We start from the raw sequence: 17,472 nt of genomic DNA on the forward strand, positions 1-17,472 counted from the left end.
ATGGGAAACAAAGGGTAGGAATAAATGATCAGTTTTCAGAATGGAGAGAGATAGTGGTGTCCTGGAGAGGTCGGTACTGGGACCAGTCCTATTCAGCGTATTCATACATAATCTGGTAAACAGTGAGGTGGCAAAATTTACAGATGATACAATTCAAGATAGTTAAAGTCCAAAGTCAACTGTGAAGAGTTACAAAGGGATCTCACCAAACTGGGTGACTGGGCAACAAAATGGCAGATGAAATTCAATGTTGATAAATGCAAAGTAATGCACATTGGAAAACATAATCTCAACTATACATACATAATGATGGGGTCTAAATTAGCTGTTACCACTCAAGAAAGAGATCTTGGAGTCATTGTGGATGGTTCTCTGATGCGATGGTTCACATCCCCTCAGTGCGCAGCGGCAGTCAAAAAGCAAACAGAACGTTCAGAACCATTTGGAAAGGGATAGATAACAAGACAGAAAATATCATAGAGCCACTAAATAAATCCATGGTACCCGCACACCTTGAATACTGCATGCAGATCTGGTCACCCCATCGCAGAAAAGGGATATTGGAATTGGAAAAGGTAGAGAGATGGGCCACTAAAATGATTAGGGGTATGAAACAGGAGGAGAGATTAAAATGACAGGGACTTTTCAGCTTAGAAAAGAGACGACTAAGGGGGGATATGATAGAGGTCTATAAAATCGTGACTGGTGTGAAGAAGGTCAATAAGGAAATGTTATCTACTCCTTCACATAAGACAAGAACTAGCAGTCACTCAATTAAATTAATAGGCAGCAGGTTTAAAAAAAACAAAAGCAAGTACTTCTTCACACAACATACAGTCAAGTGGAACTCTTTGCCAGGGGATGCTATGAAGGCCAAAACTATAACAGGATTAAAAAAAGAACTAGATAAGTGCATGAAGGTTACGTCCATCAGTGTCTATTAGCCCGGACCAGGAGGGATGCAACACCAGGCTCTGAGTGTCCCTAGCCTGTTTGCCAGAAGCTGGGAATGAGCAACAGGGGATGGATCACTTGATGGTTCCCTGTTCTGTTCATTCCCTCTGGGGCACCTGACATTGGCCACTGTCGGCAGACAGGATACTGGGCTAGATGGACCTTTGGTCTGACCCAGTCTGGCCGTTCTTATGTAAAAAATAATTATAATAATAAAAAAATGTTTAATACAGAAACTCCCTGACATAATGGCCTCTCAAGATAGCAACGAGGTGAGACAACAACCGTGGCAAATAATGCCTTTTAAAGATCTTGGCCTACTAGGAAACTTATTTATATTTATATTCCCAGTCACAAATCTAGCATTCAGGAGCAAAGTCACTGAAATTAGTCCAACAAACAAATGTACATTTAACGGGCCCCTCACTTTTCCCTCCACCGCACCCCACTCACCGGTGTTGTCCTTCGTCTGTGGACACTCAGAGTTCAGAGGTGCTTTTACGTGAGTTCACTTCCTAGGTGGGGGTCAAGAAGGTACCTTGCTCGTTCCTCCAGCTGCTCACCGTTCGCTCTGGCCCCTGTTGTTCGTTGTGCCACCGTTCACTCCATCGCTCTGTGGCCAGGGCCCTGCGCCGTCACCTTCTGCTGCCACCTGCCACCGTGACCTCTGCGAGTGGGTCTCTTGAGGTTCCACCAGCTCTCAGTGATTTCAGCTGAGCTCTCAGTGGGGGAACCTCGCTGCTCGTGCGGGCTGGGCCGTCTCTTCCACAGAAACACTGTCCCACAGCAGGTCTAAGCACTTAGACCTGATTCTCAGTGATTTCAGCTGCAGTGGTCACTTAAGAAAACAAAAGACTCTCTATGGAGCCTACTCAGCTCTGTCTCTAAAGAGTGGAGAGGGGCAGGTCAAATCGTACTTGGGACTCAGGCAGATCATCAAGCAAAACACCTGTCCCCACCCTCTCTCTTGATGCCCTCAGTCAGCACAGGCCAAGTACAGTTCTACTACCCTTTAGTCATACAATCAAAACAACAACATTTCATTACATACACACACCCCGCCGCATTCAAGTGATTTATAACCCAACCCCAGCCAGAATCCATCACTTGGGCAACGCAGCTCTGTTTGCTGGATACCTAGGTAGATGAGGTATGAATGTAAATATAATCTGGTCCTGAAGCCTTTCCCCCCAGCCCCCAGCTCATCACTAGCAGTCAGGGAGAGCTCATTTAGACTTTGCTTACAAATCATAATTTGAAATTATTAGGTTGGCCACCATCGCTGAAACGAATGAACCAACATTGTCATAAAAAACAACAGCTGTATAAGAAAGCTAGTCTTTGTTCATACTTTCCAAATCTATTACACTTTTTCAGATACACGTATTATATCATATACTGTATAGGCTTTCAAAGTGTGTATTAATGTTTCAATTTCAATTCAAATTTCCAATCAGTGATTAAACTGGCAACACTGCACGTAACTAGTTCACAACTGGGGAGGTGTTGGGGAAATTCACAGGGGGTGTAGGGAAATCCCTGCTGCATGCCTTGCTGAGTCATAAGGTGTATCCCTTGCCTTCTCTCAGTGGGTCAGTTGGATAGCTGATGGCCCTTGATGGGCCGTCAAGCAGGCTAGGCAGTGCTGATGCCAGGCTATCTGGGGGTGTCATCCAGATACACAACACAAGTTTGGAACTACAGACATACTATAATATAGCTTACAATGCAAAGGTGATACAAACACAGAAACGAGATTATCATACCTGGCAAATTATAACATTTTTGCAGATACCTTACAAGGCATATCATAACTCATTGCAATTTTACAATATTGGTATTCATAATATCCTCACACGTCCCCCAAACTCCATACAGCATCACAGGGAGAGCACCGCCTGTGTCTGTGGGGAGCCCGGGGCACTGTGGGGCCAAGCACTCGATAACTAACCCTTTCCCGGCTGGATTTCCCACTCTGCCCGCTCCCTTTCCTTAGGGCCAGTACCCAGCATTTCACAGCCACGGTCACCCCACCCATCTGCCACCTGCCCCTTCGCAGCCAGCTCCTGCCAGGGGGTCCCCATCAACTCTAAACCAGCCACCCCTCGGTTACAGCCTCCCCGTCGGGGATCCAGGTCGCTCCCCGCCCATCCAGGGCCGCACTGGGCAGGGTGCATTTGGCCCTAAATCCCCCCAGCAGTACCTATCAGGGCTCATCGCCCAGCCCTGAGCCGGGCCACCCGGCGTCCTAAGACAGAGCCCCTAGCCCCCTCTGTGTGGGGATGCTGCATCTGGTCCTGTGATGGAATAACGGCACTTCCTGCCCCCCAGGTCTCTGTCCCCCTCCTCTCTCTGCAGCGGGGTTCCCCAGCCCCTTTTCTCTCCCTCTTTCTCCCTAGACCTCCCCGGCCCTGTATTTCTATTGTACAACCCCCCAGAGCTTCCCTCTCCCCTGCCCCCCAAATCTCCCCACCCCAGGGGAGGCTGTGATATCAGAGCCTCCCAATGTCCCCTCGTGGTGGGTTCAACCAACGAAGGTGAGTGAGAAGTTCAGGCAGCCTCACGAGAACCTGGACGAATGAACGTTGAGGGGAAAGTTGGCGAGACAGAAAGATGGGATTAGTCCAACCCGAGCGGCCGCCAGACAGAACCCACGGGCCGGGCTGGGGCCCGCTTGGGACATGGGAGAAACTGGGGAGCAGAAATCTGTGACCAAAATTGGGGTGTGTCACGGACTCACAGGACGTGCCCATTCTTGGATCCACTCCCTGGGGGGAACCCCCTTCAGTGCGTTCTCTCGGGGGTTAGGCCCCTCCACCTTGCTGGGGCCCAGCCTTGCCGGGGTTACGAGGACTCTGCCACACAGGGGGGAGGAAGGGGAGCCCTCGAGGTCAGGCAGGCCACTGGGTAAAGGGAGTGGGAGCGAGGACTCAGATCCTTTCGCTAGCCAATCCCATCGGGGTGGGTATAAGCCAGGAAAGTTCCCCACAATAGCGGGACCATTCCCCCGCTTACACACAGCACCACCCCTGACTTGTAGGGGACTGTGCAAGTCTCTCCTATCCACTGAGGTTTATAACCTTGAGCTCCGCCCCTCACCCTCTAACTGATGTGTTACCTGGGAAAGGCCCCCCCGCCGATAAGATGCTCCCCCTTCTGAGTCACAGGGAAAACTGCTCAGGACCTGGAAAGAGAGGTCCGGGACATGCTGGCTTTGGGGGTGATCCAGCCATCTGCCAGCCCTTGGGCCTCACCAGTGGTGCTGGTCCCCAAAAAGGACGGGTCGGTCTGGTGCTGTGTAGACTATTGGAAGCTCAATGCCATCACTGTATCTGATGCCTACCCCATGCCCAGGCCGGACGAGCTCCTGGACAAGCTGGGAGGAGTTTGGTACCTCACCACCATGGACCTTACAAAGGGCTACTGGCAAGTGCCGCTGGATGCAGATGCCCGGCTGAAATCGGCCTTTATCACCCCTCTGGGGCTCTATGAGTTCCTGACCCTGCCTTTTGGCCTCAAGGGAGCACCGGCCACCTTCCAGCGCCTAGTGGACCAGCTCCTGAGGGGGATGGAGAGTTTTGCCGTGGCTTATATTGATGACATCTGTGTCTTTAGCCAGACCTGGGAGGACACGTGTCCCAGGTTAGACAAGTGCTGGACCGACTCCAGGGGGCTGGGCTGACTGTAAAAGCGGAGAAGTGCAAGGTGGGGATGGCTGAAGTATCTTACCTGGGCCATCGGGTGGGGAGCGGCCGCCTAAGCCGGAACCAGCCAAGGTGGAGGTGATCAGAGATTGGCCCGCTCCCCACACCAAAAAGCAGGTCCAAGCCTTTATTGGGATGGGAGGATACTACCGAAGATTTGTGCCCCACTTTAGTGCCATAGCCACCCCCATCACTGAGCTATGCAAGAAGGGGAAGCCAGACAAGGTGGTCTGGACCGAGCAGTGCCAGGAGGCTTTCTGGGCACTGAAGGAGGCTCTGGTCAGTGGCCCAGTTCTGGCAAACCCAGACTTTAACAAGCCCTTTGTGGTGTTCACCGACGCCTCAGACATGGGACTGGGGGCGGTGTTAATGCAGGAGGATGAAAAGGGGGAGAGACACCCCATCGTGTACCTGAGCAAGAAGTTGCTACCCCGGGAACAACACTACGCGGCCATCGAGAAGGAGTGCCTGGCCATGGTGTGGGCCCTCAAGAAACTAGAGCCCTATTTCTTCGGGCGACACTTCACTGTCTACATCGACCACTCTCCCCTGACCTGGCTGCACCAGATGAAAGGAGCCAACACCAAGCTCCTGAGGTGGAGCCTGCTCCTGCAGGATTACGACATGGACATGGTCCATGTGAAGGGAAGTGCCAACCTGATAGCGGATGCGCTGTCCTGGAGAGGGGGCCCCGAACTTCCCCAGGTCACTGGTCACAGTGACCTCGCTCAGTTCATTCTCGAAGGGGGGAGAGATGTGACGATGTGACACAGCAGGGAGAGGGGAGTGTTGACCTGGGAATGTGCCCTGGGGATGGGAGACCTGAGAGCCTGTCACCTGAGCCAGGAGTAGGACGGGGAGGTAACACATCTGCCCAGGAATGTGAACAGAGGCTGCAGGACAGAGCCTGCTGGGGGGGTTTAGTTTCAGTTTGGGGCTGGGTGGAGGAATGCAGGGAACCGCAGGGCTGGGGTCTAAGCTCCCTGCTCCCCCAGAAGGACTTGACTGAGGGGTCCTGGGTGTACCCACAAGCCCTGTTTTGGACTGTGTTCCTGTTGTCCAATAAACCTTCTATTTTACTGGCTAGCTGAGAGTCTCAGTGAATCCCAGGAAGAGGGGTGCAGGGCCTGGATTCCCCCACACTCCATGACACCTGGCTACCACTCCAGCTGCTCCCAGATCCTGCTATAGCCCCATTTGGGGGTCAGGAATCTGTTCCTTAGAGCGGTCATCCTCCTCCAGCTGCATGATTAACTGTGCTTTGGTGAACTTTCCAAGGCTCAACTCTCTCTTTCTGCACAGGGTTACAATGTCCTTCTTTCAGAGGAACAGCCGTGTTAGTCTGTATTCGCAAAAAGAAAAGGAGTACTTATGGCACCTTAGAGACTAACCAATTTATTTGAGCATGAGCTTTCGTGAGCTACAGCTCACTTCATCAGATGCATACCGTGGAAACTGCAGCAGACTTTATATATACACAGAGAATATGAAACAATACCTCCTCCCACCCCACTGTCCTGCTGGTAATAGCTTATCTAAAGTAATCATCAGGTTAGGCCATTTCCAGCACAAATCCAGGTTTTCTCACCCTCCACCCCCCCACACAAATTCACTCTCCTGCTGGTGATAGCCCATCCAAAGTGACAACTCTTTACACAATGTGCATGATAATCAAGTTAGGCCATTTCCTGCACCTGGATTTGTATACGTAGGGGCATAGCGAGCAGATCGAGGGACGTGATCGTCCCCCTCTATTCGACATTGGTGAGGCCTCATCTGGAGTACTGTGTCCAGTTTTGGGCCCCACACTACAAGAAGGATGTGGATAAATTGGAGAGAGTCCAGCGAAGGGCAACAAAAATGATTAGGGGTCTAGAACACATGACTTATGAGGAGAGGCTGAGGGAGCTGGGATTGTTTAGCCTGCAGAAGAGAAGAATGAGGGGGGATTTGATAGCTGCTTTCAACTACCTGAAAGGGGGTTCCAAAGAGGATGGCTCTAGACTGTTCTCAATGGTAGCAGATGACAGAACGAGGAGTAATGGCCTCAAGTTGCAGTGGGGGAGGTTTAGATTGGATATTAGGAAAAACTTTTTCACTAAGAGGGTGGTGAAACACTGGAATGCGTTGCCTAGGGAGGTGGTGGAATCTCCTTCCTTGGAAGTTTTTAAGGTCAGGCTTGACAAAGCCCTGGCTGGGATGATTTAACTGGGAATTGGTCCTGCTTCGAGCAGGGGGTTGGACTAGATGACCTTCAGGGGTCCCTTCCAACCCTGATATTCTATGATTCTATGATTCTATGATTCCGCCCCTGAGACTGCTCAAACCCGTTACTGCATAGTCCTTCTCGCTGGTCACACACTCCCAGGGGTTAACCGCCCCCCAAAACCGCTCCTCTCTGAGCCTTCAGCACGCCTGGTCCTCGTCAATCCCCCTTCGTTTTATTGTTCCCCCATCACTTACTGCAGGAAGCGCCTTCTGCGAGGTGCAGTACATCCCACCACTACCACCAGTTGTCACGGAGTCCCTGGGCGATGCTCTGGACCTGCTCCCCATGAAGCCAGACAGGACTCTGGGGAAGTCTCCTTTCTGTGAGCAGCCTGTCTGCAGGGCAAACAGCTCACCCGGCTTCCACCTTCCTGGGTCTGACCTCGGAGCATTCAGCCTCCTCTGCCCCTCCGTGTGCTTCCCACAGCGAGTCTGCCCAGGCGGTGTCTTGGGGAAGCCAGAGGGTCCTGCCCCACAACTTCGCAGTCAGATGTGACTCTCAGCCAGCCTGTAAAACAGAGGTTTATTCGACGACAGGAACATGGTCTAACACAGAGCTTGTAGGTGTAGAGAACAGGACCCCTCGGCCGGCTCCATTTTGTGGAGCAGTGAGCCAGACAACCCCTGCACTTCACTCCATGTCCCCAGCCAGCCCCAAACTGAAACTCCCTCCAGCCCCTACTCCTCTGGGCTTTGTCCCTTTCCCGGGCCAGGAGGGCACCTGATTCCTTTGTTCCCCAACCCTTTAGCTGTCACCTTGCAGGGGGGAAGGGCCGAGGCCATCAGTTGCCAGGAGACAGAGTGTCGGCCATTTATGTACACTGGCCCTTTGCTCTGTAATAATTACACCCCCTTATCTCACCACCTGGAGACTTGAGAAATGCATAGGGGAAACTGATGCACCCCTACAGTATTCAGAGGAAACATTAAGAACAGTCCCATTTCATCGCAGGGACATAGGGCAGGGGGCAGAAAGAGGGGGACAGGGACATGAGGGGACATGGGATGGTGGGACATGTATGGGGGAGGGGATATAGTCCAGGGGCCTGAGGGCCCCAATGTATGAATGTTGGGGGTGGGGGGTGAAGGCTAAACAAGCTGGGGAGCCAGAGCTTGGGCATCTGCCGCGGGTGTGGAGGAGGGGAGTTTCTCTTGAGCTCTGTCCCCGTGATCTTGCCCTCTCCCCTTTCTGGAGGGCTGGTTGGCTCCCCCCCACTCCCCATGTCCCTTTTCCAGCATCCTGAGGTGAGCTCTGCCCTGGGCCCTGAGATGCGCAGACCCACTGCCCCGCGTATGGGATCGGGAAGGGACATGGGGCCTTTCACCTCTAGGGGGCTGGCTCAAATCTGTGTCCTTTTCTCTTAGCACCTGAGGTCTAGCCCTGCCCCCCAACCAGAGCCAGGAGAGAACCCAGGAGTCCTGGCTCCCAGCCACCCCCACCCCCCAATCACTAGACCCCATTCCCCTCCCAGAGCCGGGGTATATAACAGGCTAGGTGCCGGGCATCAGGTTTTCACAGAATTTCACTGGCAGTAGCAGAAACAGGAAGCGAGCACCGGCTCTGGCCAGACTTCCCCTTTCCCAGATTTATCCACTGCTCCTTTATCAACTCAGGATCTACATTTACCCCTCCCTCCCCTGCTCACGGGGACCAGAAACCACAACCCCCACCCCCCTCAGACCCCCCGTCGTGTCTCTGTGCCACATCACTCAGCTAAGAACAGCGTGTGCAGCGATGGTACCTGAGAAGGAGGTTGGCCAGGTCCCTCCACCCTCATGCTCCAGGGCTGGGGCTGGGCCCAGCTGGGTCAGGAAGGAATCTCTGTCCCGCTCCTTGGGAGAGGGTTTCTTTGTGGGGGGCACTGTGTGTGTGGGGGGTAGAAGCCCTCCTCTGCTCTGAGCTGCTGCTCCAGGGAGGCTAGACGGGCCTGTTGGAAAAGCTCAGGGCAGCCTGGACACCTCTTGACACCTCCTGAGATTGCCCCGTTCCCAGCTGGTCCCCGGACTGGGTAGCTCCCATGTGGGGTTGGGTTGTGATGGGCGGTGGCGTGGGACCAGGCAGCTGCAGGAGGGGATGTGGTTTCTGGGTGTTGCAGGGAGCCTGCTTTGCTCTGACTGTGGTAGATTTGGGCTGGAGATTGCAGAGAAACCACCTGATGGGAAGAAAGGGGCCGAGCGCATCACGGGCTTCCTGGGGCTGCAGCCCCCAGCGCAGTTCCTCATTCAGCTCGCACTCGGGCCTCAGGCTCAGTGGAGCTCGGCACTGGGGTGTTGGTGGCAGCGCTGAGGGGCCCCCCACTGCCCCGTCATGGCGTCTGCTCTCACCGTCCTCTTCCTCGGTGAGTATCGGAGACAGCCAGGGCGTGTGTCCATGTGGGGGGTGGATCTGAGACCAGGGCGTGTGCCCATGGTGGGGTGGGGTGGGGTGGAAATGAGACCAGGGTGAGGGATCCAGTTGCTCTGGGAACTGGTCACTAACGAACTGTCTCCTCTCCAGGCTGCTGGCTGGCCGGTCACAGCGGGGCGTGGGGAGGTGAGTATCAGTCTGCGGGGAGAACAGTAACATCAAGGACGGGGGAGGGGATCTGAGTCCTGAACCTTACCCAAAACTCAACACAAACTCCCCCTGGGCGCTCAGACCCGTCCCAGTTCTTCTCTGCCCTGCCCCACCAGGGAGTAACGAGGAGCCGACCTTGGCTCCCGCGGTCTGACAAAACAGATGGGGACCATCCACCGGTTCAGTGTCCTGCCCCCCCAGGCTGGGAAGATTGCGGGGAGGGAGGGGGGAATGTGGATTTATTTCAACTCATACAAACCTTATCAGGGCCCACCCGTGGGCTCTAGATCCCCTCGGGATAACCAAAATGTTCACGGTCAGTGCAGCCGTGGGGCAGAACCCCCCCAGATCAGCCCCCGCCCCAACACCTCCCCCCCAGCACTCACAGCCGCCCACCCCGCCAAGGCCTGGGGAAAGATGGGTCTCTGCGCTGGTGGGACGCTCAGAGTCAGGCTCTGCCCTGAGCCCAGCAGAGGGGACAGAGTCACTGGGGGGTTTATCAGCCGGGGGAAGAAGCAGCCACTGGACATTCAGGGCTGAGGGAGGGGGGGGATCCCTGCCCCCAGCGGGAGCTGCAGAGCAGGGGGGCCTTTCCCAGGTAACACATCAGTTAGGGGGTGACGGGCGGAGCTGAAGGTTATAAACCTCAGTGGATAGGAGAGACTTGCACAGTCCCCTACAAGTCAAGGGTGGTGCTGTGTGTATGCGGGGGAATGGTCCCGCTATTGTGGGGAACTTTCCTGGCTTATACCCACCCCGGCGGGATTGGCTAGAGAAAGGATCTGAGTCCTCGCTCCCACTCCCTTTACCCAGCAGCCTGCCTGACCTCGAGGGCTCCCCTTCCTCCCTCCCGTGTGGCAGAGTCCTCGTAACACCGGCAAGGCTGGACCCCAGATTCCTGCTCGACCCCCAACCTTGTTGTGGTCACTTCAGGAAGGGGCGAGGGTGTCCCCTCTCCGAGGTGCTCTCTCTGCGCTGGACGCTTCCCTGACCCACTGATCATTACATTGCTTCCCCCTGCAGAGCCCAGCTACCCCAAACCCAGCATCTCGCTGAGCCCCAGCGGAGGGGTCTCCCTGGGGGGAGCAGTGGCCGTCTGGTGTCGGGGGTAGCACCGCGGCATGCGGTTCGTGCTGAATAAAGAGGGACGCCATTTCCAAACTGTGGCTTCGAAGGGGTTGGAGGCTGTGTTTCCCATCAGCAACGTGCGCCGGGAGGACCGGGGGAGCTACAGCTGCTCCTATCAGAACAGATTGGAGCCGTTCGCCGTGTCGTCCCCCAGCGACCCTGTGGATCTGGTGGTGAGAGGTGAGGGGCTCAGCTCGGTGTCCCCGTTCCCAGCCCCACCCCCAGTCTGACCCTCACGTGGACTCGGTGCTAATGGGACGCTTAAAGCCAGGCTCTGCCCTGAGCCCTGACCCCGCAGTGGGGACGCCCAGCCGGGGAGCGGGGACGGAGTCACTGGGTGGTTCCCCAACCAGGGGGGAGCAGCAGCCCCTGGGGACTTGGGGCAGGGAGGTGACTTTAACGCTGCCCCTTGTGCGTAGGAACCGTGAGTCGCTATTTAATCCCGTGATCCCCTCCCCACTGTTCTCCTGGCGCGGCCACAGACTCTGTGTCCTTGTTTGTCGGGGGGCTTCAATCTTGGGGGATCTCAGACCGACCACCCACAAACTGAGATGCCCACAGTTAGTGGAGACCTCTGTAAACACTGGTCTCAGTAGCGCTGGATCCCTTGTGTTGGGGGAGCATGTAGGGCCCCTGCCATGGTCAGGACCCCGTTGTGCCAGGCGCTTCATAAACACAGAGTGAAGAAACTGTCCCTCTCCCTGGGAGCTCACGAAGGAAAGTGAATCTGTCTGTGCCACAGTTGCCCCCTGTAAAAGGGGTATAAAGGTGCATCGCTGCCTCCCATGGGGCTGACTTCCTTCCTGTGTGGGGCTCAGGCCCTATAGTGCCAGGCTCCAGAGAGCAGCCTCTCAGTTGCCCTGTGCTCGGGAGAGGGGCGGATGCAGTGAATGAGGCAGGGGCCACACACGGCGTATGAGGACCCCAAGAACTAGGCAGCCGCGGCTCCATGTGTGTGGGACTGGGAGCCCAGGTCACAGGGCCAGGTTTCTGGGTCAGGGGGACTCTGGAATCTGGGAGAGAATCTCTGCCAGGGGGCCCCTGGATCTGCCCATGCCAGGGCCAGACGGGGAATCATCAAAGATTAGGGTTGGAAGGGACCTCAGGAGGTCATCTTGTCCAACCCCTGCTCAAAGCAGGACCAACGCCAACTAAATCATCCCAGCCAGGGCTTTGTCAAGCCGGGCCCTAAAAACCTCTAAGGATGGAGATTCCATCACCTCCCTAGGGAGCCCATTCCAGTGCCTCACCACCCTCCTAGTGAAATAGTTGTTACGGGTTAGATCACAGAAACCCCCTTGGGGCTCCTTCTAGTCTGGGTCCAGCTATCACTCACATCCCCTGAAGTTACTGTCCTTTGTTCCAGTTTCTTTCAGGTATCTTTGGGGGTGGAGAGGCTCTCTCTTTAGCCAGCTGAAGATAAAATGGAGGGGTCTTCCAGAGGTTTAAATAGATTTTCTCTTGTGGGTGGAGACCCCGTCCTCTGTCCTATGCAAAGTCCAGTTACAAAATGGAGTTTTGGAGTCACTTGGGCAAGTCACATGTCCACACATGACTGAGTTCCTTACCAGCCAGGCCACATTCCTGGGAAAGCCCAGATGTGGACTGGCTTCTCCAAGTTCATTGTTGGCTTAAGGGCTTCTTGATTGGGCACTTACTGAGAACAGTCCTTTCTCAGGAAGCTGACCAACTGCTTCACTAAAACCTACTCAGAATCAAACAAGTATGCAGCCAATACTCGTAACTTCGAATTCGATAAGGACACATGCATACAAATAGGACGAATAGATTCAGTAGGTCATAACCTTGACAGAGAAATGTTACGTGGCATATGTAGCATACAACACATTCTAGTTATGTCATATATACATTGACAAGTATATTTTCATAAAGCCTTATGGGGGCACCCTCACAATAGTGTTTCCTAATATCTAAACGACACCTCCTCCACTGCAACCTGAGACCATCGCTCCTTGTTCTGTCATCTGCCCCCACTGAGAACAGCCCAGCTCCATCCTCTTTGGAGCCCCCCTTCAGGGAGTTGAAGGCTGCTATCAAATCCCCCCTCACTCTTCTCTTCTGCACCTGGAGGCCAGGGCTGGGTGGGTGCCCTGGTCTGGCTCTCACAGCCTGTCTCCTGTGCGCAGATACCAGCTTACCCAGACCCTCCATCTCTCTGAGCCCCACTGGGGTCACCGCCCCAGGGGCAGACGTCACCATCCGGTGTCAGGGGCAGAGCCGGGACGTGAGGTTCTTCCTGCACAAGGCTGGAGACCTGAACCCGCCGCGACACATGGACCCTGCTGGGGACGGGGCCGAGTTCCACATCCCCACCGTGGGCCGGCAGAACGGAGGGAACTACAGCTGCAGCTACCGGCCCCGATCAGATCCCTTCGTCTCCTCGCAGCCCAGCCACCCCGTGCAGCTGGTGGTAGCAGGGGAGGGGCCCGGCTCCACGTCCCCGCTCCCAGCCGGACCCTCAGAAGGTCGGAACCCAGATGGGATGCTCAGAGGCAGGCTCTGCCCAGAGCCATAGGTCTCCCGTGGACAGGGTTGGGGGACAGTGTCACTGGGGGGTTCCCCAGGCAGGGGGGAGCAGCAGCAGCTCCTGGAGTTTCCGGGCTGAGGGAGGGGGGATCCCTGCCCCCAGGGGGAGCTGCAGAGCAGGGGCCTTTCCCAGGGGATGCTCCCCCGGCTGCCCCAGCACTGGGGATGCACAGAGGAATCAGGGCCCAAGGGCTGCCTAGCCAGCTCCGTCCCCAGCCACAAACCCCCAACCCCGGGACTCACAGTAACGATCGATGCTGAGTCACGGGCAGAGTTGGATTAAGGTTTCCTGGGGCCCTGGGCCAGAGCAAGGGGGAGTCGCTCCCCACCTTTTCACCTGCCCTCCCTCTCCTGTCCCGCCTCCTTGGCCTGGGGCCCCGCCCACAGCCCCACCCCTTTCTGCCCCTTCCCCGGTCCCGCCCCATTCCGTCCCCCCACTGCAGCCCCGCAACCCATTTGCTTCTTTCTGCTCCCGCCCACTGTGAGCCCAAGACCGGAGAAGCTCTGTCCCCCCACCCAGCCCCACACCCAGCTGGATCCTCCGGGGCTTTGCACTGATGGGACGCTCAGAACCAGGGTCTGCTCTGAGCCCTGGGCCCAGCAGAGGGGACACCCGGCCTGGCAGCCGGGACGGAGTCACTTGGGGGCTCCCCAGCCGGGGGTGAGCAGGAGCCACTGGAAGATCAGGGCAGAGGGCGGGGGCATCCCTTCCCCCAAGGGGAGCTGCAGAGAAGGGGGCTTTTCCCAGGGGGATGTTCCCCTGCGTTGCTCCCATTCTTGGGAGCCATAGAGGAGTTTGGGTCTGGGGTGGTAGGTAATTACTGTGGAAACAGGTCGTGGTGCCCAGGAGTGGGTGGGGCTGAGACGTCATGGGGAGGGTCAGCCCCGGACCCAGAGCTCCCCCGATACCTACTGCTCTGCAGGTCACTGCCTGGAGTTTGCTGGGGGATGTCAGGGGAAGGACAGGCTCTGGTGGGCTGAGCTGTGAAATTGGGCCCAGCTGGTGCCAGAGTCCTGCGGAAATACCCCCCCCTTATCAGGCCACATGACATCCCCCTGGCAATAGGAGTGAGGATTACCCAGAATTCCCTTGGTTCTTCCTTCCCCTCCCCCCACTGGGGGTCTATGGTACCCCCTGACCTTCCCCCAATAGATTTTCTGCCGCCTCTGGCTGCGCCCTGGTCCCCAGGGCCCTTTACACCGCCCGAGTGTGGGGGGCAGCGTGCGATGTTCCAGCCCCCCCCGGTGGGCACTGCCTGGCTGTGTGTGTCAGCAGCCGAGATACCCCGGGGATGGGCTCACCGCACAGCAGATAGGCCGGGGCAGAGGCACGTGTGGGGGTGGACAGGGGGTCCTATGGGGACAGGGAGCTGGGGTGGTTCCCAGTTGTGGGGAGCTAAGACCCTGAGACTCTGATTGTTCCTATCCCCTGGCCTGGTTCTGGGGTGCCGGGTGTCTCAGGGGCAGTTCGTCCACTTGGGAGCCCCCTTCACCAGGGAAACTGAGGCTCAGGGCCCCTGGGGCAGCAGGATGTGGCCTCCCCTTGGGGGTCCAGCCCCAGGGAGGCTCCAAAGCCGCGGCGCCTGGGAAACCCCCAGTGGGGGGCTGGGCCGGTCCTGCTGGATGGGGTGTTGGGGGGCTCCAATCCCAGAGAAGCCGATGTCCCCATCCGAGCTGCCAAGTGACTCTTCCCTTCCCCCTTCATTATCCCCCCTAGGGCGCCCTGATTTCACCAACGCCAACATCGCCCGCCTGGAGCTGGGCGCCGTGGTCCTGCTCGTCCTGGGGCTGATCCTGACCGAAGCCTATTACAGCCGCCCGAGGGAGGTGCCCTAGGTGAGGTGATCCCCCCTTCTGAGCCCCTTGCTCCCCCTAGGGCCTGGGCCCAGGGTGATACGGGCCCCTCTAACCCGCCGTCTCTCTGTGCCCCCAGGAGTCTAGATCCGGCCATGCTGGGAAGAGAATCTCCCCGAAGGACGAGCCGCTTCCCCTCGGGGGACTGAGATGCCAGCACAAATCCCCCTGCCTCCAAATACCCCTGCCTCAGAGAATCCCCCCCGCAAAACAGCTCCCAACCTGACAGCAGCTCCCCAGGATTGACCCCCCGACGCCGTGTGTGACAATTGACTGTAGATGGTTTATTTACCTGCAAGCCTTCTTGTGGATGTGGGGACCAGGCTGTGGGTAATGAAGAAGGAGGTCTCACAGGGACATGTGACCATGTCACCTGAGACTGGAATCTATCTTAAGCCTGGTGCTTTTCCATTTAGAAGGAGGGGTGGGAACCCAGAGAGAGACAAAGGAGTCCCGCCTTTGGCCAAAGCTATAAAAGGGGGTGGAACAGAACAAAGGGGGCTGCCAGACATGAGGAATCGCCTAGTTACCACCTGAGCTAAAACTAACAAGGGCTGTACCAGGGGAAAGGATTGGGCCCAGACTAGGAAGGAGTCTAGTCTGGGAAAGAAGCTTCTTGGAACATCTCTAAGGGGGAGATTTACCTGTATTCAGTTTCTTAATGCATTAGGATTAGACTTGCGTGTTTTGTTTTATTTTGCTTGGTAACTTACTGTTATTACTTGAAACCACTTAAATCCTACTTTTAATACCTAATAATATCACTTTTGTTTATTAATTAACCCAGAGTAAGTGATTAATACCTGGGGGAGCAAACAGCTGTGCATATCTCTCTATCAGTGTTATGGAGGGCGGATAATTTATGAGTTTACCCTGTTTAAGCTTTTTAGAGAGTAAAACGGGTTTATTTGAGGTTTGGATCCCATTGGATGCTGGGTGTCTGGGTGCTGGAGATAGGTGACCCGCTGAGTGGGGTTTGGTCAAAGCCTGCAGCTTTGGGGGTGTGGACCAGACCTGGGTCTGTGTTTGCAGCAGACTAGTGTGTCTGGCTCAACAAGGCAGGGTTCTGGAGTCTCAAGGTGGCAGTGGAAAGTGGCTCAGAGGTAATCTCAGCACGTCAGGTGGCAGTCCGAAGGGTGTCTCTCTGACTGAACCCGTCACACCGTGAGCACGAGCCCCTGCAGTACCAGCTAGAGGAGTTGCCCCTGGGCAGGGCACATTGGCCTCCCTACGGAGCAGCCCCTGGAGGGTGATGGGGTCCCACTCATTGGCCCAGCCAGGCTGGTTCTGCCCAGGGCTGCCAGTGGGGAGCAGGGACGAAGCAGGGCTCAGCATGGGGAAGGCACCACCTGCATTAGGTTGGATATTAGGAAAAACTTTTTCACTAGGAGGGTGGTGAAACACTGGAATGCGTTCCCTAGGGAGGTGGTAGAATCTCCTTCCTTAGAAGTTTTTAAGGTCAGGCTTGACAAAGCCTTGGCTGGGATGATTTAATTGGGGATTGGTCCTGCTTTGAGCAGGGGGTTGGACTAGATGACCTCCTGAGGTCCCTTCCAACCCTGATATTCTATGATTCTATGATTCTATGATCTGCGGGGAGCCCAGAGCTCTGGGGAGCCAGGCACTCGATAACTAGCCCCTTCCCAGCTGGATTCCCAGCACTGCCCACTCTGCCCACTCCCTTTCCTTGGGGCTGGGCACCCAGCATTTCTCAGCCACGGTCACCCCACCCGCCTGCCGCTTCGCAGCCAGCTCCTGCCTGGGGGTCCCCATCAAGTCAGCAGTGTGCCCTTGTTGCTGAGTCAGCAGTGTGCCCTTGTTGCCAAGAAGGCCAATGGCATTTTGGGATGTATAAGTAGGGGCATAGCGAGCAGATCGAGGGACGTGATCGTTCCCCTCTATTCGACATTGGCGAGGCCTCATCTGGAGTACTGTGTCCAGTTTTGGGCCCCACACTACAAGAAGGATGTGGATAAATTGGAGAGAGTCCAGCGAAGGGCAACAAAAATGATTAGGGGTCTAGAACACATGACTTATGAGGAGAGGCTGAGGGAGCTGGGATTGTTTAGCCTGCAGAAGAGAAGAATGAGGGGGGATTTGAAAGCTGCTTTCAACTACCTGAAAGGGGGTTCCAAAGAGGATGGCTCTAGACTGTTCTCAACGGTAGCAGATGACAGAACGAGGAGTAATGGTCTCAAGTTGAAGTGGGGGAGGTTTAGATTGGATATTAGGAAAAACTTTTTCACTAAGAGGGTGGTGAAACACTGGAATGCGTTACCTAGGGAGATGGTGGAATCTCCTTCCTTAGAGGTTTTTAAGGTCAGGCTTGACAAAGCCCTGGCTGGGATGATTTAACTGGGAATTGGTCCTGCTTCGAGCAGGGGGTTGGACTAGATGACCTTCAGGGGTCCCTTCCAACCCTGATATTCTATGATTCTATGAAAAGAAAAGGAGTACTTG

At 55.7% G+C, this 17,472-nt stretch overlaps 1 protein-coding gene across 1 annotated transcript in view; it reads left to right on the forward strand.

Annotated features, from left to right (window-relative positions):
- Positions 1-15,932, forward strand: part of LOC144279333 (alpha-1B-glycoprotein-like) — a 118,968-nt gene extending 103,036 nt beyond the window's left edge. The window contains 4 exon segments of the mRNA XM_077840805.1: positions 10,507-10,791; positions 12,759-13,097; positions 14,876-14,994; positions 15,092-15,932. Coding sequence (XP_077696931.1) covers positions 10,507-10,791; positions 12,759-13,097; positions 14,876-14,994 — 743 coding nt within the window. The 3' untranslated portion in view covers positions 15,092-15,932.
- The last annotated feature ends 1,540 nt before the right edge of the window (positions 15,933-17,472 follow it).

This window comes from Eretmochelys imbricata, chromosome 23 (genome assembly GCF_965152235.1).
Source record: "Eretmochelys imbricata isolate rEreImb1 chromosome 23, rEreImb1.hap1, whole genome shotgun sequence".
In the NCBI taxonomy this organism is placed as follows: domain Eukaryota; kingdom Metazoa; phylum Chordata; order Testudines; family Cheloniidae; genus Eretmochelys; species Eretmochelys imbricata.